The sequence below is a fragment of the Ambystoma mexicanum genome, chromosome 1q (assembly GCF_040938575.1).
Source record: "Ambystoma mexicanum isolate Mex_15411 chromosome 1q, UKY_AmexF1_1, whole genome shotgun sequence".
NCBI lineage: Eukaryota > Metazoa > Chordata > Amphibia > Caudata > Ambystomatidae > Ambystoma > Ambystoma mexicanum.
Genome location: NC_090922.1, coordinates 936,091,504 through 936,118,475, shown reverse-complemented (window position 1 = coordinate 936,118,475; position 26,972 = coordinate 936,091,504). Strand labels below are relative to the sequence as shown.

General features: G+C 48.3%; 1 protein-coding gene across 7 annotated transcripts in view; it reads left to right on the top strand.

Annotated features, from left to right (window-relative positions):
- DNASE2B (deoxyribonuclease 2 beta) overlaps positions 1-26,972 on the top strand; it is a 534,491-nt gene that overhangs the window by 480,772 nt on the left and 26,747 nt on the right. For 5 of the 7 annotated variants that reach the window (XM_069641595.1, XM_069641596.1, XM_069641597.1 and 2 more), the window contains one exon: positions 6,296-6,969. The exons of 1 other annotated variant lie outside the window; for it this stretch is intronic. In XM_069641595.1, the coding sequence (XP_069497696.1) occupies positions 6,296-6,666 (371 nt within the window). In that variant the 3' untranslated portion in view covers positions 6,667-6,969. Of the gene's footprint in view, positions 1-6,295; positions 6,970-26,972 lie in introns of those variants that run through there. One more of the 7 variants, XM_069641600.1, reaches the window with a different exon arrangement.

The window sequence follows — 26,972 nt, the reverse complement described above, 5'->3', positions numbered from 1 at the left end:
AGAAAATTCTGAGTTCGGTGGTCATGCAGGTAACACAATGTACATCGTCAGTGGCCATGGAGAAACTAGGATTTATAAAATCAGTGGAATATCTACAATCAAGGGGAATGCACATCGACCTCATAGCCACGGATAGACACGTTTCAATTGCCAAGACAATGAGAGAGCAGTTCCCACATATTAAACATCAATTTGACGTATGGCATCTTGCTAAATCAATCAATACGAAAATCTCGGCTGCAAGGAAAAAAAAAGGTTTTGAAAGTATTTTGCAGTGGTCACATTCTATCACCAACCATCTTTGGTGGCGCTCAAAAACTTGAGGGGTCAGTGGAAATACTACTTGAAAAATGGCAGTCACTGATGCACCACTGTACCAACGTTCACCGCTGGACAGCAAATGAACATTTCCACCAATGTGAACATGGCCCTTTGTCCCCAGAGGAGTCACGGAAGAAGAAGTGGTTGATTCCATCTTCACAGACACACAAAGCCATTGAGAAGATTGTTTTCGACAAAACTCTATCAAGAGATTTGAGTGGACTGACAGAATTCTGTCACACAGGAGATTTGGAGGTGTTCCACAATATGTGCCTAAAGTACAGGCCAAAGCGCTTGCATTTTAGCTTTCGGGGCATGAAACATCGCACTCTACTAGCGGTCTTGGCCCATAACAGCAATGTCGGACGTGAACAATCTAGGACTAAGGGTAAAGTAAGATGCCTCGCTACACTGTTTTCAAAACGAAGTAAGCAATGGTTGATCAAACCAGTCTATGATGAAATGCAGTTCGACTTTGTGAAAGGCCTTATTGTTGCTGTGTTAGAGAAGCACAGATATGGAATTTTGGACGTTTCTGTGCAGAGCAGTGATCCATTGCCACCGAACATTGCGACTGTGCCATGCCCACCCGAAGCACAGCTGATTGTGAAGTACAAATCCCGGTTTAAATAATTGCAATACGATTGTTTTTTTGTAAATAAATGTTATTGTACAGTGTACCTGTAAACCTAACCCCTACATTCACCATCATGGGTGGCGAACAAGCTGGGTGTCATCTTTGAATTCTCTCTATTCACCTCACATATGTGTATGTATATATTTTTCTCATGTCTCATCTCATGTAAATGTAAATGCTGCGCACTGTTAACGGAGGGGAGGCTTGCGTATTGCAAATAATAAAACAAACAAACAAACAAACAATAAATCTCACTTTTAACTCAACTCCTGTGGTACTTTATACTTTCCCTGACCTTCCGCAAAAAATTAAATGTCTCAATTTGGGCTGCAAAGCTCGCAGACAACGGGGACAAAATTGGGGCACTTAGAACGCGCCAGCCAAGCGGGCCGTGGCATTTGGGAGAGAAGCCAGTTCACATTTGCACATTGAGGCGCACTACATAGACGGATTCCAAACTTCAAGTTCTCACAGATGCCTATACTACTTGATGTTGCAAATAAAGAATGCGAAGGACAGCGCCCAGAATAGGCCCACAGGTCACACTGGAAGTATAAGGGTCTATTGTTTTTTGACCTTGAGACAGGGACCATGCCGAAAGAACTTCATTTGAAGGGGGTGCGCAATAACGTAAGAGACGATAAGGCAGAAAATTCAGAAACTAGACTGAGTTTCATTTTAGTTCAGTATACGAAAAATCGTTGTCAAGAGCACGGTCCGTTTTACAGACTGCATTACGAAGAGACACAATGGAAATTTCAAATATAATGTAAGTAAATCTTTACACGCTTTTATACCGGAATGAAGATTTAATGAATGGATGCATGAATAAATGAATGAATGAAGAGCTAGGAAAAGCAAGTAAAACGTGTTCGTAGTGGGCACATGGGCATGCAGGTCCACTGGTCTCACCGATCTCGATCCTTGGCCCAGCCACTTTTCCCTGCACTGCCTACCTGCACTACGGGACTGTCTCTGGTATCCTTCAGCCCCTTCTCCCGGCATTTACCTTGCACTTGCCACCAGCTGGCCCCATTATTTAATTTGTATTCAACTAACCATGTACAGCCCTTCCCCATGCATGATCAGAAAGACACCTGGCCTAGTAGGATCGTTGTCTGTCTGCCCTTGTTCCCCACCTGCCTCGTCACGCCTAGAAACACTTGAGTATAGGCGCGTTACAAATGCCATATCATATATCATATCATTCCTCACGCATGTAGACTAACTGTCGTTTATCATTGTGTGTTGGCCTCGATTTATCTTGTTACTTTTCGCATTGATTTTAGAGACGAACATACTCCATTGAACTATCCTTGCAAGCAAATAGTTTCTGATCGGCCATAATAAATAAAATGAGTAATATTAATGAAGTTCGGCTAGCGAGACTAATTATAATTTTTTTGTTTTCATAACAGGTATTTGATCCCATTCTGCCACTGCCATCTGTTTGAGACACCGGCGGATGGATTCTTCAGCAGACACCTGCAGCTTCGTGTCAACAACTGGAGCACGATCACCATATTATGGGACGATCGCCAAGGGCCCACATGCCCTTACGCTGTACTAGTGGCTAGAAGCAACATATCAACCTTTAGGCTGGACTAGTGCCTAGTTGATGGAACAGCCTTGCGGTTCACCGTGCTTCCAAAGTGATTCTTTTTACGAAAATGAACACCATGTGTACCATAAAGGAACAGCGCGTGACTCAAGATGAAACGGAACAGTTATTGCGGATACAGATAAAAGAAAATAAATGGCTTTCGGAGTTCATATGGCAATTGCTGAATATTCTCTAAACATTTAATGTTAAATAAATGTACTTTACCAAATGTACCGTGTTGCTGTTTCATTTTAAAGTACAGTTTCATATTCCGAATTGTGGCGCGCTGTGTTGTGAGTTGATCTGTGTTGGTTTCCGGGTTCTGTGAGGAGTCGCGCAGAAGACGACTGGGCGCGTTTGCCTACGCAGCACAGTAACGTCACGGAGAGAGGCAGGGAATATGAATGTTTTGATAATGTCAGACTCAGGGGCGGGGGAATTGATTTAGTGCCGCAAAAGCAGGTCAGCCAGGGCGATGGGGGAAAAGATAGGATTATCAGAAAATGGCGGCTCTCTGGGGCTTGTTTTCGCGTGCGTTTAATGGACGAAAACTTGTGTAAGGTCCATAGGAAAGTTTTCTAAAATTGAGCCACTTAGGCTTAAAAAAACATGGCTGACCCGTAGGGACAATAAAAATTTTTACTAGACCATGCCTTTAACGCCAGTACCTCAGTGTACATGTTTTCGATCAACCACATATTTCTTCACAATGCGGCATTCTGCCTGCATCACGACACACACCTGACATGCGCGTCACCTGCACTTCGGTCTCCCCAAAGGGTGTTAATTAACCCACGCCTCCTTCAATTATGCAGTACCCCACAGGGCTTAGTGAAAATGGCACTCCCTTACACACCGCAGCCTGCTGGATAATTCCGAAAAATATTGTTCTGGGAAATGAAGAGGCAAAAACAGGGAGCTTTACAAGGGTTTACAGCTAAACTCTGAATGCAGGTTTGGGCCAATTATACGAATTAGGGTTAGAATGTGGCAGTCTGGACATCGGGCGCCTTAACACACTGATCTGTAATACAGGGATTGGAAACTGTATAGGTTATGTACAGCACAATCTCTGCAGCAAGCCCATTATCCTCTTGAGCTTTCTCACTGTGGTTCTGCATATTGTTGTTTAAAGGGCAGCAGCAGCTAACTTATCCAGGTAACAAAGAGGTTTTCAAATTTAGGAAGAATAATTAAAATCCCTTTGAAGCATTTTCCTTTTACTGTATTTTCCTTTTACTGTCAAATTGTCCCTGTTGGTGTAGTTCCTTTGCTTGGCGAACACTATTATACAGTGAATAATATGATGAAGTGGGGAGTATGTCACACATTTAGGGTGTTGAATTGTGCAAGTTGATAAAGCCTGGAAGTATGTTATCTATAAGGCTTTAAACTATAGTTCTATGAAGCCCTCGAACTACACAGTAAAACGAGCACAAAATGCAATACCACAGTCACATGTACCACTGTATTTCATTGACTTTGATTAGCTTTCGGTCTCAAATGGTAAGTTATTTCAAACTGATTACCATTTATACTGTAGCGCCCAGCATTAAAATTACTGTGGGTCAGAACTGGAACATACTGGCACCGACCCACCATACCAGAACAGCAGTTCTGGTCAGGCGCAGAGCAACCTGCAAATAAAATGGTCAATGCAGGAGATGTGATACCACCCTGAGTCCTTGGATGAAAAATGGACACAGACACCATAGGGAACTTTTATAGGGATCCCATCGGGGACCCCACTTTATTAAACACCTTTAATGTCTACAACCTTTACCCTAGGATACCCCTGCTGTGAACTCCATCTAAGTGGCGACCGGCTACATCAGCTCACCCTTCCTTGGAGGGGTCTCAGGGACCCTTAAGATGAGCCTGCCTCAACATGATCCCCTTCCTAACCTCAGGTATCACCCACGTGGATTGTGAGGCCAGAGGATGACCTCTGTGGGTGATCCCATCTGGCTAGGCGGCCTCAGGCAGGACTGCCAACATATCCTGCTACCTCATGCCAGAGTACCTCCCCTCTACCGAAAACTATGGTCATCTTTATAACTTACCCCTACTTAACTTTCCGCCCACTTAACATACCCCCTAATATCCCAACTCTCTACTTCCCTCTACTGAGCATTTACCCTACATAACATTAATTAAATAAATATATACACATAACTACTCATACAACATAAAAGGCTATGACACAATGTATTTGTTATTGCTGGGTGGGCCCCGCTAGCTGGGGGCCTCACCTTCACTCACTGCCATGGTCCCCAGTATTAATACTATTCTGGGTGGGCCCTGTTCGCTGAGGGGCCCACCCTACATCACCATCATGACCCATGGCTTGTTTTAACTTAAATGGGTGGGGCCCGTTGGCTGGGTGGGCATTGGCTGGGGGGCCCACTCGACATCAACACCGCTCCTGGGTGCAATTCGTATTTTCGGTGGTGTCCCCATTACCAAGGCGATGTGGCAATGCTCACCGCCCCTCTCACTGCCTTGATCTTCAGGCCCGCCCCCTCAGCAATGCATTGCGAGACACAGGGGTGGGCCACTCACCTTCAACCAAGCCGCTCCACTGGAAAACCAAGGGCTTTCTATACCCGGGTGCTCAATGGAGCAGCCCGGGACTTCACGCCTCCTCTCTTCAACCCGGTTGGCTGCTAAGGCCAACCCCAGGTTTCCGCTGCGCAACTCTGCTTCAACCCCTGGACTGCTCGTGGCATACGCAGCTCGGAAGGACTTTATTCATAACGGGCCCGCCTTGCTGACCATGATGTGGGCTTTGGTGGCACGGCCGGGCAGCCGGGTTGAGGCTGCTCCCCACACACGGATCCCGCTGGGCTGTTCTTAATAGGCCCAGGCAGTCATCGCCACGCTGCCTGGGCCACCAATGTCCCTGGGGGTGTCTGGTCTGGCTCCCGAGCGGGCTGACTAGCACCAGGGCCCAGGGGCGGCCGAGCTTCCCCTGACATCATAAGTCTCTGGGAGGACTTCCCGTGCTCCCCACTGTGCTGCTGGATGCATTCACACCCCAGGGGACTGCTGGAGGCAGCGACCCCTCCCCACATCAGTTAAGTCACTCTCTCCCTTTTTTCTTTTCTCCAAATGCCTTCTTTAACTGCCTTTTTTCAAATCCCTCTGGATTCTTTTTCTCTCACCTGCCCAGCCCATTCTTGGCCAGGGGGGGGTCTTTCCTATTGTTCTTTTCTTTTTCGCGTTCTCTTGATATTTGGGAGGAACCATCCAGCCCACCAAGGGGCTGGATGGTTCCTCCCAAACTCAGACACACACAGTACATAACATATAAGTAAAACACACACTACACTTTTAATGAAACTTGTATTGCTATAGTGTCTGTGTCTCTTTCTTTTATGTGTGTGTACCCTCAGAGAGCAAGCATGTAGCCTCACTAGCCGGGCCCCCTGGGGCCATGGGCTACAATACATTGGTTCTAAAACTGCCAATTGTTTTGGGTGTCCTTTTGCATCAATGCTTGTGTATCTTAATGTAAAATGCCTCCCCTCCACCTATTCAGTCTACTGGCACATCTCTGAGGCTACACGGTGAATGCGGTTAGAGTGTGGATAGAGCAGGTGGTGACATTATTTGGGCAATGGAAGTGCATGGCACTGAATGGCTTTGCAATGTGCTTGGTGTCCTGTGTAAAAACAAAGATGAACACGGAAAGATTTTGATTTTTTTTCCCATTTATTTATTTCTATGCACAGATATCTATACTGCGTGGATGGCGGAAAGCTTGGAAACGCATTTGTTAGCCGAAAGCTGGCAGCCTACTAGGAGAGCCCTCCCATCAAACTGCTCCCTCCCATATCACGTCTACAACATCAAGACGGTCAGGTTGCCAGACTTGTCCTCCTTCTATTCCCATTATGATCACGCAAAGTGGGCTGTATCTTGGAGACATGAGGACCAGTGGACCTGCGTGGGAGACCTCAACAGAGAGGAAAGCCAAATTTGGAGAAGTGGAGGGTTTATTTGCAGCCAGAATCAGTACATCTACAAGGCATTCCGCAATCTGGTGGCCTACTACAATAACTGTGCAACCACCAACCAATTAGGCAACAATCTAACAATATAATAAAAGGCCGGATTTATGTTTGTCCGATGGAGTAGCTTCACCTGTTGTCACTGCTAGAGGGAGCTGTTGCCTAGGATATATCGTGGTCCTACTGTTAATTTAAACCTGCACTTTGGCCCATATACACAGGCTTCTACACTAATTATATATAATCATGCGTTTGGTGAAGGAGTGTTTGTGCAAGTGTATATCAATCTCAATACATTGTTATGATCATCAACTTCATAGTGTATAGTAAAATGCCATTACAATAAATGTTTAAAAAACATTTCAGGTACAATAAATATAAATGTTATTAACAAACGCCTACTTCCATACTACTGATTAACAGAGGGTTAGTCTCCAAAAGAATTCATAATCACGTATAAATCACAATTTAAAATACATTAAAAAAAGGATAAAGTTCCCATTCTTTACTCACCCTCTAGGATTGTTTCAGCACTACATTATAGTTCCTGTAATTTTCTTTTTTCTTTCCAGGCAAACCAACGGTTATAAGCAATGGCAACATTGTTGGAACAGGGGGTAGCTAAATAAAGCTCCACAGTAGACCTGCATGCGTTAATAGCATTAGTTTTAAAACAACTGAATAAGCTTTTAAGTGCTCCAGCTACTGTAGCCTTGACAAACAAGCATTGGCAAAGCCAATATTCTTCACGTTTGTCGTTGTTTATTCCAATTTTCATCTATAGGTTAGAATGCAGTAAATCATTGGGCTCCTCTTAGCCAGTAATTCCAAACATGTTTGCAAATTAGTGCTTGCAGAAAAACACCAATGGTAATAGACATGGTAGAAAGACTTCTCGTCACTACAGTGTACAGAAGCCTTTTTACTATGGGGGTTATTATTTTAAAAACCTGGTAATTGCATGCAGGGGTCCACCAAAACTACGTGTTGCTTGTCCCCTGCATGCAATGTTTAACACTCTTAAAGTGGAGTGTAAAACTAACGAGTAAAATGAAGCAAAACTGCCTTCACTCTTTTCTTTTACTCTCAGCTTTGATAGAACTGAAACACTGCCTGCAAATACACTTTGCAGACAGTGGGCCTCATTACGACCCGTGCGGTAACCATGGCGCTAGTAGGACCAAAGGGCTGAGGACTTCACTGTTTGGCTGTGGCGAATGTCTCTATCAGGAAGAGAGGAGAAGTAGAGACAGAGGTGCATGTGCCTGTACCCTTAACAACTGACCACCTGACCAAGTCACCTGACCCAGGTCACCTGGTACAAAAGGGCGCCTCTGCCGCCCTTGCGGCGCTAAGCCCTGAGGACCAAAGGGCTGAGGACTTCACTGTTTGGCTGTGGCGAGTGTCTCTATCAGGAAGAGAGGAGAAGTAGAGACAGAGGTGCATGTGCCTGTACCCTTAACAACTGACCACCTGACCAAGTCACCTGACCCAGGTCACCTGGTACAAAAGGGCGCCTCTGCCGCCCTTGCGGCGCTAAGCCCTGAGGACCAAAGGGCTGAGGACTTCACTGTTTGGCTGTGGCGAGAGTCTCTATCAGGAAGAGAGGAGAAGTAGAGACAGAGGTGCATGTGCCTGTACCCTTAACAACTGACCACCTGACCAAGTCACCTGACCCAGGTCACCTGGTACAAAAGGGCGCCTCTGCCGCCCTTGCGGCGCTAAGCCCTGAGGACCAAAGGGCTGAGGACTTCACTGTTTGGCTGTGGCGAGTGTCTCTATCAGGAAGAGAGGAGAAGTAGAGACAGAGGTGCATGTGCCTGTACCCTTAACAACTGACCACCTGATCAAGTCACCTGACCCAGGTCACCTGGTACAAAAGGGCGCCTCTGCCGCCCTTGCGGCGCTAAGCCCTGAGGACCAAAGGGCTGAGGACTTCACTATTTGGCTGTGGCGAGTGGCGTAAGGCGTTGGCCCGTCCACGCTCCGCAAATGATGGACCCATCTAATCTCATTTCAAGGACCAGAGCCCTAGTAAAACGCATGGCCAATTTAGAGGAGCTCCCTGCAAAACGAGCGCGACAACAACAGGTGAGCCAATATTTTTCATGCGGTTCAATGTCTGAAAACACAGGAATATCCGAAGATCCAATAGTGGTAACGGTAGAAGATGTTTTTGAACCTTCGAGATCAAAGGAGTGCTCCTATCCTACTTGTGACGCAGTAGTGCACCCTGTTCATCCAGTCTCACCCTCTTCCCCTGCCTCGTTGCCCCCCCCCTTCTCCCAATATTACTCAGCCAGCTGAGGGTATGACTCAGTCTCAGACGATATGCACAACAAGTACAATAAGTCTAATTGACAAGGCTGCCAACGATACTGATCACAACGTACCGGCTGGTGAGGTCGCTGTGCCGTGGTCGTCATGTGAGGATGGGGGGGCTGTGTTGGTGGCTGCGGTGCTGAGCTGCATGCAGGCTGCTGTTGAGCGGGCGCGGGAAACCGCGATGTTGTCCGCGGCCGCTACTGATGACACTGGTGGGCGGGGTCAGGATGGAAGTGCGGCGTCCGTGAGCAAGCACCGTGTCTCCACCAAAGCCGTGCAGCACCAGTTGGACTTGGCTGAGGCGCGCTTAATCAGCCGATCGCTTGCCCATGCTGAGTCGGCGTGGCGGTTGAAAGCTGTGTCAAGTGGAAGATGCCTTGTGGGTTCTGAAGACGACTCAGAAGTAAGCGCAATTCCTGATTCTCCCAGGGTTGGAAGATCACACTCGAACAGAATGCTAAGTGCTGATCATCGCGAGGCTTCTGCCTCCACTCAGAAAACCCCTACCCCTACCCCTGATGCAAACTTAATGGATCCTCACCTCAAAGCATCCACTTCTAACACAGTATTACAAAGTGAAAGCGAGCAGTGGGTTGTAGGGGACGATCCATTCCATATTGATAAAAGAAATTCTTTGGAGGTAGTGTCCTCTGTGTTACAAAATCTGATCAACTTAAACAAATCCCACTCATGTAAACGGATTGCCGTATCTGCCACAGTTCAGGAATTGATCTATAAAGCCCCCCAGAAAAGGCACTGCATTAATGTTACTGATGTAAATCGAGATATATGGGGATCCGGCAATTACAAAAGACTCAAGTCACGAGAGACTGCGTCTTCTGACGGATCTGTGCAGTCACAAGAGGGAAAGGTGGCTGACTCTCAGAAAAGATTGCCCGCCCATAATAATGTAGGGCGTGAGCTTAGGATGAGAAACCAAAGCCTATTAAGTCAATCTTCTAATTGTGAGGACTCGTCAGATGACCCAACTACTGGGGACTCGTCACTTATTGAGCGTCCATTTCCAAAAATTAGGAAAGAACGGGCACGGTTTGCACGAGCTGCACGAGAGCCACAAGGGAAAGCTGGAGGTGGGTGCCCAGCCCCTTGCGTACACGTGCCTTCAAATGATCTCCTAATAGCCCTAACGTCTGCAATGGCAATCTCGCTTCCACCTTCCACCAAGTTGTATGAAACACTAAATGAAAACGTGAAGGATGTCACGACTTTATTGGCTATGATGAACTCAAAATTGATGCACCTAGAAGGAATGCATGGTGCACAAAGGAACAAACAAGATGAGGCGAATCAAAAAATATTGGCGGGCATAGAATCAGCTAACGATGCTAAACGGAATGACATGATTGATAAAAAATTGTTCGCAGAGGTCGCGAAGGAAGCACTGTCTCTCTTTCGCAAATCACACTTTGATCAAAGGGGAGAGGAGTTGGGCCATGTTGGCAACATGAAAGACATGGTAAGGAAAAATCAGACTTCTCTCTTACAAGTTCCATCCAACACTGCTATCTCCGCCATGAAGACCGATTGCCAAACGCAGCCACCTCGGAGTTCATCACGTTACAAGCAAAATGGGAAAGACAGAGGACAAGTGTGCAGATGAGACACCAGGAGGTTGGTAGTCCATGCCAGCGGCTTTTGAATGGGTTGAACTTTGCAAGTGGAAATGTAGAGCACGCGGCGGCCGTTGCGGCTGCCGAAGAATCTATGCCCCTGAAAATTGACCACCATCAGTCAGAAACGTTGATGCAACATCAGAAGACTAGGAACTGTCAGGTTACAGCCCGTCCTGTACAACCGACTCCTTTGATCAAACTAATGCTGGAGAGGCTGGAAGGCACTGACAAATTAATCTTGAACAGAACAAACGTGTTAAGACTGCTCCATCACATACCTCGGCTGCGATCCATTGGTTCGAAAGATTTGAAAATTGTCGAATTCCCGGACTGTCATGATGCCTACCTCCAAGGTGCCAGACAAGACCCAGCTACCCCAGAGGCAGACATCATGTCTTCAAGGGAAGTCACAACAGCCTCAAGTAGGGGCTCTTTGCACTCGGTCCTGGCGCCTTTGGCGCCAGGCTCATATCAGGCCACAGTCCTGGCGCCATAGGCGCCAGGCTCATAAAAGGGGACTTTGTGTTAAAGGTACTTAGTGTTAACTTACCTGATGCAAACCATGCTGCAACATCCAGGCCTTCTGAGGCCTGAATGGGACTACTTTATCTTTGGAACTACTTAACCTCACGGGTGTGGTCAGGGGAGGAATACATACCTGAGAGGAAGAATACATACCTGGAACTACTTTGAAGGCTATTTAAGCCACGCCCAAGCAGCAACTCACGCTTCGCGTTGTTCTGCATCTAGCAGCTGGACGCTCACCGTGTTTGCTCCTGCATTCTGTCTTCTGCCACTCCTGCCAGCATCCTGGAACACCTGCAAAGAGAGAAGAGAAGAGAAAAGGGTAAAGAAGAGTCCTTACCTGCTAAAACCGCATTCCGGAGACATCTCGCTGACGGTCCTGAAAAGGAAGACATCCATTTAAAAGCACATCGCATCGATCGTTGCAGCGCCGCATGTCACTCACCTGTACGGCGACATCTGGACTCGAAGCCTAGGGAGAAAAAGACACAAATAAAGGTGAGAGGGTAAAGAAAACAAGGAAACCTTAATTTCCATTACAAAGCTTACCTGCTGGGTTATTCCAACTTCATTTCGGGTCGGTGCCGCATCCTGGCATTTCCGGACCCTGGCCCCTAAGGGGAAAAAAGACATCAGCGTTAGTGGGGCATGAAAAGACATTACCCAAACGCCCATTAAAGACTTACCTGATTTCTTCTGGATTGAGCTTCGTTTTGGGTCGGTGCCGCATCCAGGCATTTCCGGACCCCGGCCCCTATGGGGAAAAAAGACATCAGCGTTAGTGGGCGCATGAAAAGACATTACCCAAACGCCCATTAAAGACTTACCTGATTTCTTCTGGATTGAGCTTCGTTTCGGGTCGGTGCCGCATCCAGGCATTTCCGGACCCCGGCCCCTATGGGGAAAAAAGACATCAGCGTTAGTGAGCGCATTGATACAAGGACACTGAGAGAACTCTCATCAAGCTCACCAGAGTCTCATTCTTCGGTTCCACAGCTCTTCTCGGAATAGTTTCCGCACCTGAAAAAGAGACAACAAACAATTATTATTGCGGAATCATACTCATTAACAGAATCCTTATGGTACTATACCGGGAAAACAAAACTTGAACCCTCTACAATCAGAATCCCAGTGAAGTAAATGGATACAACGCGCCCCTGCATGAGAAGCAGGATGGAGAGCTCAACCTTTCAAACCCTAAGGTGAGACTTCACATGGGGGTCGCAGGAGGGTTTCGTAGAGGGGTGAGAAGGGAGCGGGAGGCTTATCCTTTCTCCCGCAGATTGTTAATACTCCCTTTTCACATACAGAAAGACATTCCTGCGAGCCAGACAAGCCAGATTCGAAGGTCCGGTCCAGTCCATCTTCCGGGTCCTGCGCTTCACCATAGAAGAAGCAACAACACTCCAAACCAGACCTGCGCCTACGTGGGAGTCAGGTGAGCGTAACAGAACGCGAAGCCTACCTACAATTTCCCACCCGGGCGCTATGGAAACTTCCGAGACAGACCAGCTGGCTCAGCTTTTGGGGGAATTAAGGGCAGAAGTACACTCCGCCCGCGAGGAAACTAATGCTCTCAAAAGAGAATTAATCTTATCCAAGGAAAGAACTGATGACCTGGCCAAACGATTGTTGCTAGGTCAAGCAGGACAAACTCCTTTACCTAGTTCTGGGGGTTTTGCCTCGTCAATGGTTTCGAATAACCCGGTACAAATCACTCTACCTGGAAACATGCCTTTGGCCCTGCCTGAACGTTTTGCGGGGGACCCCAAGAAATATGCCGTTTTTATGAACCAATGTCGCCTACACTTTCTATGCAGACCTGGGGCCTTGCCTAATGATCAAACCAAGGTAGCCTTTGTATTATCTTATCTCAGTGGCTATGCTGCCGATTGGTCTGTTCCGTTGGTAAGTCAGGATGACCCAATTCTCCAGGATTTTCAAAGCTTCCAGGCGAGCATGGAAAGATTATTCGCTCGACACTCTCAGGGACAGGCCCTTGACAACGAACTACTATCCTTACGACAAGGTAACCAAGATCTCTTATCTTATATTGCCACCTTTAATAGGCTGGTTGTAGAAACGGGGTGGCCCAAAAATAAAAGGATCACACTATTTCATCGAGGCCTGCGCGGAGAACTTAAGAATGTTCTAGCTCAAATAGTAAATCCACCTCAAGCCTGCGCAGAATACATAGACTTAGTGGTGCAGCTTGACCACAGACTGCAAACTAGAAAAGCAGATCGGTCCAAGTTCGAAACTCGAGTGCTGATCAAAACTCACGCTAACCCTAAGAGTACCGACGTTTCAGAACCTAAGCAGATCGGCGGTATTAAAGGACCATTGACGCAGAAGGAACGAGAGAGAAGACGGCAAAAGCAACTATGTCTCTATTGCAGGGCTTCTGGTCACTTTCTACGAGACTGCCCGGTAAAGCCACCTAAGAAGGTGGTTGGAGCCACGGACAACAATTTAATAGAACCTGATTCGGGAAACGGTCAAGCCCGATAAGCGTAGAGGTCCGCTTGCCGAGCTTGAAAACAGACTCTTTGACCTCGCATTTTGTCATGCCAATGGTGCTCGTGGACCCGAAACAGCCTCAGCGGTTGCATGCTATAAAAGCATACATCGACAGTGGAGCTATTGGAAACTACATAGATCGTGAATTGGCCTCCAGGATTAATCTTCCTCTCTGTCCGAAAGTTAACACGGATGTCATTACTACAGTAGATGGAACCGAAATAGCCTCAGGCCGGTAACATATTCCACTACAGAAATGACACTAGTGGGAAAGGATGGACATCGGGAAGCAATTGTGTTCGATGTAATCAAAGCCCCACAATTTCAAGTAATTCTAGGAATCCCTTGGTTAGAAACACATAATCCTCGAATTGACTGGCGAGCAAAGAGAATAACCTTTCCTGATTGTGAACTGACTTGTTATCCAAGAAATCCTGATATGGGTCTGGCCACAGTAACTTCCACCACGATACAACTACCGGTTGAATACCAAGAGTTCCAAGACGTTTTTCAAAAAGAACAGGCAAACATGTTACCTCCCCACCGGTCGTACGATTGTCAAATCGACCTGGTACCCAATGCTCAACCGCCCTGTAGTAGGATTTATGCTCTTACTGAACCTGAGAACGTTCATTTGCGTCAGTATTTAGATCAGTATCTTGCCAACGGTTTTATTCGCCCGTCAAAGTCTCCTGTTTCCTCAGCTCTGTTCTTCGTGCCGAAAAAAAGAAGGCGACCTTAGAACATGTAATGACTACCGCGCCCTAAATAAAATAACGATTAAGAATCGTTATCCTCTGCCTCTGATCCCTGAACTTCTTGACCAGGTAAAAGATGCTTGCATATACACCAAGTTAGATCTCCGAGGAGCTTATCACCTGGTACGTATAAAAGAAGGCGACGAATGGAAGACTGCATTCCGCACCAAATATGGGCTCTTTGAATATCAGGTGATGCCCTTCGGATTATGCAACGCACCTGCCGCCTTTCAATACTTTATGAATGATGTTCTTCGGGAACTTATCGATGTTTGTGTCATCGTATATATCGATGACATCCTGGTATACTCCTCCTCGGAATCCGAACACAGAAAACATGTCAGGGCAGTTCTTGAGAAATTGCGCCAGCACAACCTGTTTGCGAAACTCGAAAAATGCGTTTTTCATACCACAGAGGTCGAGTTTCTCGGATTCATCCTGACACCTAAAGGAGTCCGAATGGACTCGCGAAAGGTGGACGCCATCCACAAATGGCCATCTCCTAACTCTGTTAAGGGGGTTCAGAGTATGCTTGGCTTTGCCAATTTCTATCGAAGAGTCATCCCGGAATTTTCTCGAGTGGTTCAACCCATAACAGCCCTCTTACGGAAGAATAAACATTTTGAATGGACTCCTGAGGCAGAACAGGCCTTTCAAGACCTAAAAACCAAATTCACCTCTGCCCCTGTATTGAAGCATCCGCGCCCAGATCGCCTTTACATTGTTGAAACCAACGCTTCCAGTTTGGCCATGGGTGCTGTGTTGTCTCGAAGGGATCCAGAAACTAACCAGATGCACCCTGTAGCCTTTTGGTCCAGGAAATTCACGGCTCCTGAAATCAATTACGCAATCACCGACAAAGAATTACTAGCTATTAAGTCCGCCTTCAAGGCTTGGCGTCATTACCTCCTCGGCGCAAGACACACCATTACGGTGATTACAGATCACAGGAATTTGCAATATCTAAAAACGGCCAAAGCCCAATCATCCCGCCAACTCCGATGGGCTTTATTCTTTGCAGAATTTGATTTCATAATCACCTACCGCCCTGGTTGCAAGAATGGCAAAGCGGACGCTTTATCCCGGATTGGAATGGATGAAACAAATTCAAACTTAGAACCAGTACCAATTATACCCGAACAAAGAATTTTAGGCTTGACCTCTTCACAAACTATAGAGGACGTTCAAACTCGAGTTAAACAACTTTTAAATTCCACAGCCTTGCAAGAATGGACTCAAAAGGGGTCACACTTTTCCGTTAATAACGATTTACCGTACTTCCAGGGGCGGTTATTTCTGCCCAACAAAGAACTGCAAGAATTGGTCATTGCTCACTATCATGATACATTAATGGAAGGACATCCTGGTATCGCAAAAACTGAGGAAAAGATCAAACGACAATTCTGGTGGCCATCCTGGAGAAAAGACATAAAATCTTTTGTGATGTCTTGCGGAGTTTGCGCCCAAAATAAAGGTCAAAAGAAGAGACCAGCCGGTCTCCTACAACCCTTGGATATTCCACCGGCCCCTTGGCACACCTTGTCAATGGACTTTATTACCGACCTGCCTCCTTGCTATGGATATAACACTATCTTGGTAATCGTGGATCTGTTCTCCAAGATGGCCCACTTTATCCCTTTAAAAGGGGTACCTTCAGCCTCCATCTTGGCCAAGGAATTTCTGGAAAACATAGTTCGTATACATGGTTTTCCATCCATATTAATCTCAGACCGAGGAAGCCAATTTATTTCCCATTTTTGGAGGAAATGTTGCCAACTGGCACAAATTGATGTACGCTTATCCACTAGTCACCACCCCCAGACCGATGGTCAAACCGAGAGTACTAACCAAACCCTTGAACAATATCTTCGGTGCATGTTGCGTCAATCTGAAAACAGCTGGAAAGATATTCTATGGATCGCAGAGTATGCATATAACAATTCTGTACATTCTGGAACAGGACAAACCCCTTTTTACACCTTGTATGGTCATCATCCTAGAACCTCAGACCTAGACCCTCCTCAAAACCTGGAAATGCCTGCAGTTGATCATTTGCATTCTACTATAGCCCGAGCCTTCAAGGAAGCTACAACTCATTTGCAACAAGCCAAGAAAAAATACAAAGAAAATGCTGATCTACATCGGAGTGAAGCACCTTCGTACCACATTGGAGACCAGGTGTGGCTGGCAACCAAGCATTTCCCTCTCAAAGGACCGCAGACTTTTAATCCCATATACATTGGACCCTATCCCATCAAAGCTATAATTAACCGGTAGCCTTTAAACTCGATCTACCAGCCAACATGCGAATTCATCCTGTTTTTCATGCATCACTGTTAAAACCGGTGCAGCCTGGAACCAGACTAAGCAAACCACCTGAACCAATTCAAATCGATGGGGAATTAGAATTTGAAGTTAAGGACATATTGGATTCCAAAATGTTAAAATCAAAACTCTTCTATCTAGTTGAGTGGAAGGGGTACGGACCTCACGAAAGATCTTGGGAACCAAGTGACCATGTACATGCCCCGCGATTAGTGCAAAGATTCCACCGAAAATTCCCAAGCAAGCCGAAACCCCCGGAAAGGACGACCTTGGGCGGGGCCTTGGGAGGGGGTACTGTCATGATGCCTACCTCCAAGGTGCCAGACAAGACCCAGCTACCCCAGAGGCAGACATCATGTCTTCAAGGGAAGTCACAACAGCCTCAAGTAGGGGCTCTTTGGACTCAGTCCTGGCGCCTTTGGCGCCAGGCTCATATCGGGCCACAGTCCTGGCGCCATAGGCACCAGGCTCATAAAAGGGGACTTTGTGTTAAAGGTGCTTAGTGTTAACTTACCTGATGCAGACCATGCTGCAACATCCAGGCCTTCTGAGGCCTGAATGGGACTACTTTATCTTTGGAACTACTTAACCACACGGGTGTGGTCAGGGGAGGAATACATACCTGAGAGGAAGGATACATACCTGGAACTACTTTGAAGGCTATTTAAGCCACGCCCAAGCAGCAACTCACGCTTCGCGTTGTTCTGCATCTAGCAGCTGGACGCTCACCGTGTTTGCTCCTGCATTCTGTCTTCTGCCACTCCTGCCAGCATCCTGGAACACCTGCAAAGAGAGAAGAGAAGAGAAAAGGGTAAAAAAGAGTCCTTAACTGCTAAAACCGCATTCCGGAGACATCTCGCCGACGGTCCTGAAAAGGAAGACATCCATTTAAAAGCACATCGCATCGATCGTTGCAGCGCCGCATCTCACTCACCTGTACAAGGTACCACCACGTTCTACGGCGACATCTGGACTCGCAGCCAAATCACTGTGCCTAGGGAGAAAAAGACAATAATAAAGGTGAGAGGGGAAAGAAAACAAGGAAACCTTAATTTCCATTACAAAGCTTACCTGTTGGGTTATTCCAACTTCATTTTGGGTCGGTGCCGCATCAAAAGAGACATCAGCGTTAGTGGGCGCATGAAAAGACGTTACCCAACGCCCATTAAAGACTTACCTGATTTCTTCTGGATTGATCTTTGTTTCGGGTCGGTGCCGCATTCAGGCATTTCCGGACCCCGGCCCCTATGGGGAAAAAAGCGTTAGTGGGCGCATGAAAAGACATTACCCAAACGCCCATTAAAGACTTACCTGATTTCTTCTGGATTGAGCTTCGTTTCGGGTCGGTGCCGCATCCAGGCATTTCCGGACCCCGGCCCCTATGGGGAAAAAAGACATCAGCGTTAGTGAGCGCATTGATACAAGGACACTGAGAGAACTCTCATCAAGCTCACCAGAGTCTCATTCTTCGGTTCCACAGCTCTTCTCGGAATAGTTTCCGCACCTGAAAAAGAGACAACGAACAATTATTATTGCAGAATCATACTCATTAACAGAATCCTTACGGTACTATACCGGGAAAACAAAACTTGAACCCTCTACAATCAAAATCCCAGTGAAGTAACTGGATACAACGCGTCCCTGCATGAGAAGCAGGATGGAGAGCTCAACCTTTCAAACCCTAAGGTGAGACTTCACGTGGGGGTCACAGGAGGGTTTCGTAGAGGGGTGAGAAGGGAGCGGGAGGCTTATCCTTTCTCCCGCAGATTGTTAATGCTCCCTTTTCACATACAGAAAGATATTCCTGCGAGCCAGACAAGCCAGATTCGAAGGTCCGGTCCAGTCCATCTTCCGGGTCCTGCGCTTCACCATAGAAGAAGCAACAACACTCCAAACCAGACCTGCGCCTCCGTGGGAGTCAGGTGAGCGTAACACGGACTATCTGTGCATCGATAAGGCGATTCTGCACGTTAACTCTAATATAATTGCAAATGTAATTTCGGATGCAGACGAAGAGTTGTTGTCGCTGGGTTTCGATACTTATAAAGTAATGGAACCGGAAGGGCATAAACGAGCGGAGATGAAAGATGGACCAAGCGAAGCATGGCTTGCTCAAAAGGGTCATTTAAGGCCATTGGAGATCTCGCAAAAAACTACAGTATTTGAACAAAATCAGCAGGAACAGTCTGGTAAGAACGGACCAGTACTCAAAGTTCGACAACCCGTTTTCACCCCTCAAAGGGTAGTTGCGGCTGAGCAAAATGTGATAACGAGAACTAGTCCAATGGCAAAATTTAAATTACCATTAATAATGGTGGCCCAGCCGACAAGTCCTCTTCCACGAAAACAAGCAGCTTTATGGAACAAGATTCTATGCAAGAATGGAATTGGATGGCCTCGGTTTTGAACGCTAATACTCACAGCTAACGCTCGAAGACAAGCGCGGTTCAGGAATGCTCTTTTGCTTCCTAGAACACGCGCGGCATCATACATCTTCTAAAAAATGACTGGCTACATGATTTACAACTGATCTGTCTTCAAGAAACTTGGATGTGCGACTTGCCAGTGATCTCAGGATTTGAATGTGCTCTGAACCCAGCCATCAAGGCGGAGAAGGGGCGTCCGTTAGCAGGACTCTTGACGATGATCAAATGATCCTCAGGCTACCGGTTGCTGAATCAAAAAAAACTATACGCCCTACATTCAAGTTTGCGAGATACGAAAATTGATGGATACACCTAAAGCGCTTGATGTGATCCACATAATCAATTTATATTGGAACCATTGATGGACCGGGACATATCCTTTTATCGATCAGGTCACCTCAATAATCGATAACCTGCTAGAGTCAAGCAGTGGAAGTGGCTTGATAGTTTGTGGTGATCTAAATATTGACTTTTTCAAACCACAGTGTTCTTTCAAAGGTCAATTAGCTAAAACCTGGTCAGAAGAACTGAACGCTTGAGGTCTCTCAATGTTTTTTCTTTTTTTTTTTAAATATATTTATTGTTTTTTCAAAATACAATACAACCAGCATCATCAACATAGTGATCAGTTATGTGTCAATAGTAACTCCCCCCTCCCCCCCAATGCAAACCCAGACCGGGACGTTGGGCTGTCTATTGTTTGCGCTATGGTGAGCCTGGGCTGTCCAGGTCCTCGCCTGAGGAGCTGTCCTCTTTAGGGCGGAACAGAGCTGCTGTGAGGGCTATCCATTGTAAAAGGTCCTCGGAGTCGCCAATTTTTTGTTGTCGGTGCGCCAGCTCCCAGGCCCCGGTTTCGGCCATGGTCCATAAGGAGGTCTTCCCACCATGTTGTGAGGCTAGGGGCTCTGGGGCGCTTCCAGGCCATGGCGATACGCCTTTTTGACAGTATGTACATTAAATCCTTGAGTCTGTTAAGGGGCTTGTTCTTTTTGCCTCGCAGGTATGAGCCCAATATGCAGGCCCTGGGGGACTGCACGTCCAGTGTTATGTCCTCTACTGCTACCCTAGCTTGAATTTGGGACCAGAAGGTCTGTATGGCCGGGCAGGCCCAGAACATGTGGGTCAGTGTGGCTGCGGGTTCTTGGCACTTGGGGCACGTCACTACACCAGTGCTGCTGAATCTTGAAATGACAGCTGGGGTAAGGTAGGCTCTGTGGATGATGTAGAATTGAATAAGCTGGAATCGGGCATTCCTGGAAACTTTTTTGTGGTAATGTGTTATGGTTTCCCATTCCGTGTCTCCAAACTGTGTGTTTAGTTCAGATTCCCATTTGCCTTTACATTTGAGTTTGTTATGTGTGGTGTTGTCAATTAGGATCTCATAGAGCCTCGAGGTTTCGTGCCCCCCTTCTGCAACGCTCAGCAAGTTTTCAATGGCCTCGTGCCCGGCGCAGAGGGATTCTACATCTGGCCATCGCTTCTTGAGCTTTTCCAACACCGCCCCGTGTAGAAGGAACTGACCCAGCGGGACCCCTGTCGACTCATGCAGCTCAGGGAATGTGTGGATGCCCTGGTCATCCACCAGGTCACCCAGGGTGGCGATACCAGAGGGTTCCCATATGTTCCGGATCGCCTTTCGGTCCTCTGGTCTGGTGGACATGATGGCAGCTATTGGGCTTTGTGGGGTGTAAGGGTCGGTCAGCTTGACCGATTTGCAGGCCCGATTCCAGATCTGGGTGCCCAGGTGGATTAGGTGTGTATTATGCGTTTTTGGCGCTGGTTTGATCCAGAGAAGGTCCCTGAGCAACCAGGGTGCGTCGGGGGCTGTAAGAGGCGTGTGTCCGTTGAGGCGTCATCAGCCATCCACTGAATCACGTGCTTGAGCTGGGGTGCTATATAGTAGAGCTCAAAGTTGGGGGTTTTTAGGCCTCCTTTATCGTACGGTCTCTGTGTTATGTCTAGGGCGACTCTGTGCCTTCCTTCCCGCCATAGAAGTTTCCTACAAAGTTTATTCAAGTCTCTGAAGAATTGTTGCGGGATATTGTAAGGGACATTGGTGAAGAAGTGTAGGAGGCGCGGGAGTGCCACCATTTTAAGGAGTCCCGCCCTGCCAGCCATCGAGAGGGGCAGCTTGCACCAGAAGTCAATTGATTTATCCAGGCCCTCCTTTGCCCTGCCGGTGTTTAGTGCGTGATCGGCTACGGGGTCGCGGTGGATCATAACGCCCAGGTATTTGAATGTGGTGGGTTCCCATTTGAGGGCTAGAGGGGGGAGGTGTTCTTTCTTGATCTCGCTGAGGGCAGCCAGGGGGAATAGGCAAGACTTACTGTGATTGATCTGGATCCCGGTGCATCTGTGGAACCCATCTAGGGTTTCAAGAATGTAGGGGAAGATGTGTTTGGGATCTTTTAAGTAGAGGAGCATGTCGTCCGCGTACATGGAAACGAGGTGGTTCACCCCATTTATCATTATACCCCCGTCTCCGTACTCCTGCCTGAGGTATGCCGCCACCGGTTCGATCGCTAAGATGTAGAGCAAAGGGGATAGGGGGCACCCTTGCCGGGTGCCTCTGGCCAGGCTCCATTTTTCTGAAAAGGTATTATTGGTTCGCACTCTGGCGGTGGGATTGGTGTAGACGAGTTTGACCCAATTTATGAAGGCCGGACCGATCCCCATCTTGGATAGGGCGGCGTAGAGCCATTTCCATCGGACCGAATCAAAGGCCTTAGAAGCGTCGAGGGACGCAACTGCGTATTTGCCAGGTACGCTGTTTGTGCTGTGTATGACGTGATGCAGCCTGCGCAGGTTCTCTGAGATGGAACGGCCCTGCACGTAACCCGTTTGATCCTGGTGTATGAGGTGTGGGATGGCTGCTTGAAGCCTTCTGGCCAGTAGTGCTGTGAGGATTTTGTTATCTACGTTTAGCATGGACAAGGGACGATACGAGCCGCAGTCAGTGCTATCTTTGTCGGGTTTAAGTAAAGGGATGATGGTGGCTTCAGCCATGGAGTCCGGGAGGTGGCCTTTTTCATACGCCTCGTTGTATACTTTGGACAATAGGGGGGCTAGTATGTCCTCGTAGGCTTTATAAAATTCGCCTGTTAGACCGTCTTGTCCCGGCATTTTCCCAGAGGGTAGAGATCTGATGGTGGCCATGACCTCGTCCGGGGTGACGGGGTCTCCGAGGGGATCTGCCAGGTGGTCGTCTAGGCATGGGAGTCTGATGATGTCCAGGACATCTTCAATTGCGGAGTCTGGGGGCGGTGCGGGATCGGAATAGAGGGTTTGATAATATTCCTTGAACGCTGCATTGATCCCCACTTGCGTGTGGAAGGTCAGGCCATCTATGTTACGGATAGAGCAGATGGGGTTCCTGGGAGTTTCCCGCTTGTAAAGCCACGCAAGTAGTTTCCCGGGTTTATCGCCTAGGGCGTGGTTCCTTTCGGTGTATTTGGTGTAGCTTAGTTTCCCCAGTGTCTCCCAGTGTGTCAGGCAGGTTTGTTTGAGTTCGATTAATTTGTGCGTATGGGCAGGGTCAAGGGATGGCGTTGCTTCGAGGGCTTGGAGTTCGGCTTCAGTGTGCGCGAGTTGGGACGTAATGAGTTTTAGGGCCCCTCCAGCGGCGGCTATCATTTCCCCCCTTGTTACCACTTTATAGGCTTCCCATGCTGTACTTATGTGTTGGACACTGTTAATGTTGGTTTGCCAGTAGTGTGTGGTGCCCTCCCTGATTTGTTCGTTAAAGGCTTTGTCTAGTAGCGCTTCGCTTCTCAGTTTCCATGTCGGGATGGGGGGTCTAGGGGCTGTGATCGCCCATGAGGTCATCAGGGGGGAGTGGTCCGATAGCACTCTGGCCAGGTACTGCGTGTCCTCAAATCTGGCAGCATGCTCTTCACTAACGAATAAACAATCTATTCTGGTGTGAACCTTGTGTGGAGGAGAGTAAAAGGAGTAGCCTCTGGTTTCGGGGTTTTGTGCTCTCCACAGGTCTTTCAGGGCGTATTGCTGCATAAGGGCGTTCAGTATTCTGGCGGGTGGGGAGGGGTCGCCATGCTTACTATCCGATCAGTCTATGCGAGGGTCTAAGGTGCAGTTGTTATCGCCTCCCCATATTGTTATGCATTCGTTACTCGGGGACAGCCGGGTGTCCACGAGCGAAAGAAGACAGTTGCATCATGATTCGGGGCATAGGTGCAGATCAGGCGTATATCGCGCCCTTCCATGGTGCCCTGTACCAGGGCCATTCTGCCTTCGGTGTCCGTTTTGGTGTGGGTCAGCGAGACAGGGACGGAGGGGGCAATCCATATCAAGACTCCTCTAGAGTATGTGGAGTACGAGGAGCCCACCAGGGTTCCTCTCCAGACTTTGGCCAGCGCTGTTAGCTTGGGGGCGCTTAGGTGGGTCTCCTGAAGGAGGGCGATTCCAACTCTGTGGCGTTTCATGTAGGCGTGGATGCAGCGCTGTTTGATGTAGCTATTTAGTCCCCTGACGTTCCAGGACATGACTCTGATCTTGTCATCCATAGTCTGGGTGTGGTCGTGGGGCTGTGGGCAGCCCGAGGTTGACGTTTTTAACAAACTTGGTCAGCCTGGTGGCGATTCCGTTGCACGTGGTCCCGGTCTGGCGTGTGAAGAACTTAAACTGAAGTCCCAACTTGGGGTTCTGATCCCCATGAATAATAACGTCTAACTTAACTTTAAACACAACACGTCTAGCGAGGTTACTCTTGCTCTGACTTTCCCGTTTCTGCCCCATCGGACCTAGGTCTCCTGGTGCCCTACGGGCGGGTGAACTCACCCAAACTAGTCTGGGGGTAGGGGAGGGGTTGCTTCCGGGGATATTATCAAGAGGTACGCCGTGTCTGGTGCCGCTCCGGTACCATCGGTGTCACCGCCTTTGCTGGCGTGTTGCTGTGTGTTTAATGGGTGCTGCCCAAGAAGAGTGAGGAAGGAACCATCGCTGCGGGCGGCTAGGGCCTGCGTTGCTTCAGTTCAATGTCTGGGATCTGTTCTCTGTCCATCCATTTGCGGGCCTCTGCGGGGGTGTCGAATAAGTGTGCCTTGTTATTGCGCAGGACTTTCAGTATAGCCGGGTAGAGGAGTAAATACCGCAGTTCTGCGTTCTTGAGTCTGGCTTTGGTGTGGTGGAACTGGGCCCTACTCCTTTGAACCTGCAGGGTGTAATCGGGGTATATTGCGATCCTTGCAGCGTCCCTCTGTATAGAGCCACCCATTCTGGAGAAGGCCAAGATGGTTTCCCTGTCCTTGTAATTGAGGACTTTGGCTATTATAGGGTCTCGGTGGGTTCCCCGGAGTTTTTATGGTGAAGCCCTGTGACAGTTTTCCGGCTCCAATTTCGTGTATGAGGAGGTCCTCAATGTAATTAGTGGGTCGTTGCCCTTGATGCCCTCGGGCAGGCCGATGATTCTAATGTTATTTCTGCGGGCCCGTCCTTCGGCCTCATCGGCCCTGTCTTCCAGGTTCTTCACCTTTTGCGCCAAAATGTCCACTTCCTTTAAAAGCTGTGTTTTGGATTCAGAGTTGTCCCGAACTTGGATCACCAGGGCATCCGTTCTGCTGGCGATGGAGCACACATCCTGCCGCAGTAAGTTCAGGTCAATGGCGACCGCATCTATTTTGTTCTCCATGGTCTTCTGAAGTGTCATGATGGCCTCTAGTAGCTGGGAGTTGGCCGGCTCGGGCGTCTCAGCGCTTGGCGCTTCTCCTGGGGTGGGAGCCGCCCCTGGCCCAGTCGCTCCGGCGGCCGCGAAGGACTCCATGGTGGTTTGACGGTGTTTGCTTCGGGCGTCCTTGGTGGTCATGTCCCCGACGCGAGGCCCCCTAGTCCTCGGCAGGCACTGCACGGTCTGTAGCCTCTGGTTGTGCCGATGGTCTACTGTCGTGCGAGGGATGCCCGGAATGGGTAGTCCTGCGTGTGTCGTCGGGGCCGGTTCGGCCGGCTAGTGTGGGGGGAAGCTTTCACGCTCCAAGGGGCCTGTTAGAGCACTGGTTGTCCTCAGGCCTTGCTCAGGGTGCCAATGGGATGTGGGTCAACGGCCCACCGGGCAATGTCAGCGAAGTGTGGGCGCCTCAGCTGCTTGGCAAGGTGGCTGGGTACAGTTCGGCTTCGGGGCCCCCGCCTCGGGTCCAGTGGGAGTGTAGTAAAGGCCATGCCAGGTGCTCCCACCCTCCGACTCCTTACCGCTTTCCTTCGTAGTTCCGGGAGTGCGGATCCCAGCGGAGGCCACCACAGCCGCCTCAGTCCGATTTCCTCCCAGGCCGTTCCGACTCCCCCTCCGACGGCCTGGGGCTCGGGCGTGCAGGTCCGGGCCCCGCGGGTGCAGGCAGCCCTCTTCAGATCACCGTTGGTCGGGCGCCCAGGTCCTCGGCGAGCTCCCTCGGGGTCGGCCGCAGCGCTCTGCTTACAGCGTCGGGCCGGGACTCACAATGGCCGCCATTTTCTGTGTCCGCATGGCGTTCTTTTCTCCTCGTCGTTGCGGGCCAACGGAGGGACGCAGGGCTTCCAAACTTCGACAGCGGGTGGATCAGGCTTTCGCACGGCTTGAGTGCGGTTTTCAGATGTTTGTAGTCGAAAAAAATCAGTAGTTGGCGGCAGATCGTTAAACGTATCACACGGAGCTGCACCGAACACGTCTCTCCAACATGGCGGTTAGCCACGCCCCCTTAGGTCTCTCAATGTTAAATGGCTGTACTCATGGGTACATTCCGGCGAAGTCCACATGGCAGAGTGATGGCCAAAGCTCTATCATCGATTACATCTTTGCCTCTGATACGATGCATGCAAGGATAAAAACCATGGAAATCCTTACAAAGGGCAATAGTGACCATGAAATGATGGAATTAAAATTTCAAGATCTAAGAGGCGTGCAAAGCCAAAAACGGGGCACAAAAGATCTGGTGGAGTCAAATCGTCTACGTGTGAGGCTGGAGGAACATGAGGTGGCCAATATATGCTCCCAATTCAAGTCTACGCCGGAGGAGATTGAATATGTGCCTATATTGTCGCAATTTAAAACCAAAAATATCGGGCTGAAAAATTGGTCATTTCGGAACAAACACTGTTTCGACCCAACGGTGATGCAGTGCAAAAGAATAATGAGAGCTGAAATCCGGAAAAACAATCAAGGCCCAAAGGAGGAAATAACGGCAAGAAACAAAGTAGCCAAACAGTCCTATAAAAATTGGATTAAAAGCCATCGATCTGCAATACACCAGAACGATGCTGAGGCTATGTTGAGGACTCTATCTAATAAGAACAGTGGCGAGTTCTGGCGAACCATTAATTGCATGGAAACACCGCAAGAGGCATTGCAAGTATGCCTGGTTCCAGAAATTGAGTGGGAGCATCATTTTACTGCTTTATACCACAACAATCTTACTCCTAACTTGGAAACATCTAACCTAGCATCATGGAATCTACACTTTACAAGGGAAGATATCCGTGAGGTAATTATGAGAGCGAAAAACTCTAGGGCGCGTGGCCCTGACGGCTTGTCAAATTTCATGATCAAACAGTTTCCTGATCTTTGGTCTGACCTGTGTTTCGATCTATTTACTAGAATCAGCTCGCAAAAACAAGTGGCAACTTCATGGAAGACAGGGATAATAGTGCCGATCTTCAAGAAAGGAAATAGATCATCACCGAAAAACTATTGTCCGGTGGCCCTGCTTGATGTACTGGGTAAGATTTACGCGTATTTGCTGCAAACAAAATTGATCACCTGGGCCAAAACAGCTAAAATAGTGGACGAAAGACAAGCGGGCTTCGTGAAATTTGTTGGGTGTTCTCTGAACCTGCTTATCCTAAATCTACTGAAAATGGAAGCCCTGCGAGCTAACACGAAAGTGTATCTTGCCTTTGTTGA